Source organism: Oryza glaberrima, chromosome 1 (assembly GCF_000147395.1).
Source record: "Oryza glaberrima chromosome 1, OglaRS2, whole genome shotgun sequence".
NCBI lineage: Eukaryota > Viridiplantae > Streptophyta > Magnoliopsida > Poales > Poaceae > Oryza > Oryza glaberrima.
In genome coordinates, this window is record NC_068326.1 from 10,807,724 (window position 1) to 10,812,131 (window position 4,408).

At 53.2% G+C, this 4,408-nt stretch overlaps 1 protein-coding gene across 1 annotated transcript; it reads left to right on the forward strand.

Moving 5' to 3' along the window:
* The first annotated feature begins 324 nt into the window (after window positions 1-324).
* Window positions 325-2,943, forward strand: LOC127772877 (endoglucanase 3). Its single transcript, XM_052298867.1, has 5 exons — window positions 325-677; window positions 785-991; window positions 1,320-1,520; window positions 1,640-1,732; window positions 1,852-2,943. The coding sequence occupies exons 1-5, from the start codon at window positions 450-452 to the stop codon at window positions 2,620-2,622; spliced, it is 1,500 nt and encodes a 499-aa protein (XP_052154827.1). The 5' UTR covers window positions 325-449; the 3' UTR covers window positions 2,623-2,943.
* Window positions 2,944-4,408: the final 1,465 nt, after the last annotated feature.

The window sequence follows — 4,408 nt, forward strand, 5'->3', positions numbered from 1 at the left end:
CTAACTTTTTTCTTCAAATTTTTAATTTTAGTCAAACTTTTAATTTTAGCGTGGAACTGAACACATCCTACATGTTTTGATGCTCGAAAATGTTGTGAAAAACTTTCAATACGAGTAGTACAGATTGCTCAGACGGGTCGTCTCACCACCATGGGCACGTGAACGAGCTCATCAGCTCAACCCCTTGGAACACGCAAGGCTATGGCAGGAATACCAGTAATAAACTGTTCCATCCCATTCACCCAGAAGAAAGAAAAAATGGCGCGAACGAATGGGGAGAGGAAAAAAAAAACGGCAGAAGAAAAAACTGTTCGTGTCTTTAAAAGCAGCGCTCTAGTGGCAACTATAATGGCAGAGGCGGCAGCGAGCTAGCCAGCGGAGAGCTCCTCCAAGTGCAGAGTAGTTGTCCCTTCTCCGCCGCTCTGCTCACCATTTCCTCTCTCGTAGCCATGGCTCTCCTCCGCTGCCTCTTCCTCCTCGCCGTCCTTCTTCCCCACCGCAATGCCGCCGTCGCCGCCGCCGCGTCGCCGCACCACGGCCCAGCGCCGCACGACTACAGGGACGCGCTCACCAAGTCCATCCTCTTCTTCGAGGGCCAGCGCTCCGGGAAGCTGCCGCCGTCGCAGCGCGTCTCCTGGCGGGGTGACTCCGGCCTCTCCGACGGCTCCTCCATCAAGGCAAGAAACTCTCCGCTCCTCCGCGTTTCACCATTTCGTCGGCATTGGCGCCGTCTCTCTCTCTCTCTCTCGCCATGGTCTCATGGCTTGATGCGTTTGTCTCTCAGGTGGACTTGGTGGGAGGGTACTACGACGCCGGCGACAACATGAAGTTCGGGTTCCCGCTGGCGTTCAGCATGACGATGCTGGCGTGGAGCGTGGTGGAGTTCGGTGGACTCATGAAGGGTGAGCTCCAGCACGCCAGGGACGCCGTCCGCTGGGGCTCCGACTACCTCCTCAAGGCCACCGCCCACCCGGACACCGTCTACGTCCAGGTACACCCCTCAACACCATCCTCACACATTCACTTGTCTCGTCCATTTGCTCGCCGTCGACATTCCTACCGGGTTCCGTGCGCGGTTCATCGCTTTGTTAATGTCGTCACCGGTTGTTCTTCCTGGTCAAACAAATAGTAGCTTTCCTTCTCACCATAAAGTACAAGCATTGCAAAAAAAAAAAAAGTTGCTCTGTTTTTTCTTAGTACGCAATAGCCCTATATACTGTAGTATGTACAGGACGCTCATGTCATGGTGTGGACCAATGTTGACAACAATGTCTCCTTGTCTAGCTCAGCTTAGCTCACTCTTCCTCTTCCCTTTCCAGGTCGGTGATGCCAACAGGGACCACGCGTGCTGGGAGCGGCCGGAGGACATGGACACACCGAGGACCGTGTACAAGGTCGACCCGAGCACCCCGGGCACCGACGTCGCGGCCGAGACCGCCGCGGCGCTCGCCGCCGCCTCGCTCGTCTTCCGCAAGTCCGACCCGGCCTACGCCAGCCGCCTCGTCGCCAGGGCCAAGAGGGTCCGTGCTCTTCTCGACCACTCAATGCTGCTCTCTTGCTGTGTCACCAATACTCTGTTCTCCCCCTGTTTCTTTGGTTGCTCTGTTTTTGACGTCCTCTGTGTTTCGGGATTGTGTAGGTGTTTGAGTTCGCGGACAAGCACAGGGGCACGTACAGCACCCGTCTCTCGCCATACGTCTGCCCATACTACTGCTCCTACTCCGGGTACCAGGTGTGTGCGTACGCCTAGCAAAAAACGTTATACTCCTTGCTCCCATTGGCTGCAGGGCAATCCTAGTATATAGTAGCTCTGTTCAGTGTTGATCTTTGGTTTGTGTGCGTGTGAAAAAGGATGAGCTGCTGTGGGGGGCGGCATGGCTACACAGGGCGACCAAGAACCCGACGTACCTGAGCTACATCCAGATGAACGGGCAGGTGCTGGGCGCGGACGAGCAGGACAACACGTTCGGGTGGGACAACAAGCACGCCGGGGCGAGGATCCTGATCGCCAAGGCGTTCCTGGTGCAGAAGGTGGCGGCGCTGCACGAGTACAAGGGCCACGCCGACAGCTTCATCTGCTCCATGGTGCCCGGCACCCCCACGGACCAGACGCAGTACACCCGCGGCGGCCTCCTCTTCAAGCTCAGCGACAGCAACATGCAGTACGTCACCTCCAGCTCCTTCCTGCTGCTCACCTACGCCAAGTACCTCGCCTTCTCCAAGACCACCGTCTCCTGCGGCGGCGCCGCCGTCACGCCGGCCCGCCTCCGCGCCATCGCGCGCCGGCAGGTGGACTACCTGCTGGGGAGCAACCCGATGGGGATGTCGTACATGGTCGGGTACGGCGCCAAGTACCCGCGGAGGATCCACCACCGCGCGTCGTCGCTGCCGTCGGTGGCGGCGCACCCCGCCAGGATCGGCTGCTCGCAGGGGTTCACCGCGCTCTACTCCGGCGTTGCCAACCCCAACGTCCTCGTCGGCGCCGTCGTCGGAGGGCCCAACCTGCAGGACCAGTTCCCCGACCAGCGCAGCGACCACGAGCACTCCGAGCCGGCCACCTACATCAACGCGCCGCTCGTCGGAGCGCTCGCCTACCTCGCCCACTCCTACGGCCAGCTCTAGGCTCTACTACCTTCTTTGGGAGATTTGATCAAACAAATCGTCCCAGATAATAGCATCACTATTTCGACGTCGTCTTAATCTAATTAGTCGGTGGATTTGGGGGCAGGTTAAATTTAGTGGGTAGTAATTGTGATTTGGGGACCCCAGTGCAAGCAAAACAAGAGCACTAGTGGGTCTAAGTATTCATTAGGGTACGTAATTAACGTGCTCGCTGGTGTTAAACCCTGTGTTCGTAAAGCGGTCGACGGATGTTCCGTCCGGAAAATGTACCCAGTTGCAACTCGCAACTGATTGCGAAATCAACAAGTGTTCTTATGTCTATCTGTTATGGTGTGCGAGATTGTTAGTACTGGCCTCATCCGTTGGACTATAGATTTTGCAGATGATATAAAAATGAGTTCAACAAGTGTACTAGTGCTGACGTCCAGGCATGAACAGTGGTGGTGCTGACGTCCAGGTGTCCAGCGTCTCTCCCCGTAACAATAAGGCCCTGTTTGGTACCAGAACAAAAAAAAAAAATTATTGAATGTTTGGAGACATACATCAAGTATTAAATGTAGGGAAAAAAATCAATTATATAGATTACGTGTAAATTGCGAGACGAATAATCATGGTTTGACAATGTGGTGCTAAGTAAACATTTGTTAATGACGGATTAATTAGGTTTAATAAATTCGTCTCGCAGTTTTATGCAGAATCTGTAATTTATTTTGTTATTACACTACATTTAATACTTTAAATGTGTGTCTATATATCTGATGTGACAACAAAATCTAATTTTTTTCCCCAACTAAACCAGCCCTAAGAGCAAGGTCAATAACATAGCCTATTGTTAGCTCTAAAAAATAGCCATATCATCTATACTATCTATAAGAGCAAGTTTAATAGTATAGCTAACTATTAGCTCCAAATCATCTATAGTCGATTTAATAGCCAATTGATACAGCAGTTACATATAAATATATACTACACTACTAATATCTGATCCCTCCTATCATATACACATTACGTCTTAGAGTTCGTGTTGCATCTGGCTACAAATTTGTAGTCCACTGCTCATCTCTCTTCTTTAATCTCCTCGATACGTGTTTATAGCTAGCTTATAGTCTAATAGAAATATTATAACACGAATATTTTATTGATTCGTGGAACCCACCATCTTCTCCTACCTCACATTCTTTCTTCCTCCTATCCCCTTAGTTCCTGTCTTCTTCTCCTTTTTCATTCTTTCTTCCTCCTATCCCCTCAGTTCCTGTCTTCTTTTCCTTTTTCTTTCTTAGCTAGCTTCGATTCCCTGTCACCGACGACAAAAGACGGCGGCGGCGGACGCAAGAGATGGCGGTGGAGGCGGAAGACGGCGGCGGCCATGCGGCAGACGTCAGAGACAGCGGTGGTTGGGCCGTGCGGCGGAGGCGAAAGACGGCGGCGACCGTGCAGGTGGGGGCGACAGGGGCCGTGCGGTGGATGTGGGAGACAGCGGTGGCCGTGCGTCGGCGCCGACGAGGTTGAGGGCGGTGGTCCGGTGGCCGCGGGAGTTGGCGACAGAGGCATGCAGCACAAGGCATGGCCGATGCTTCTCTATTCCTTGCAGCGAGAAGAGGCAGCGCAAGGCGGGCCCCACAATCACCTTGAGCGGCGCGTGCAGCCTAGCGACAAATTAGTCGCCGGCTCACTCTCTCTCTTCCCCTGGCCAGATCATCACAAAATCCTATGTGGAACTACTACCGCCCATTATTATACCTGTTCTAAGGGCTTTCACAGTGCAGTGATGTAGCATTCAGCTTGG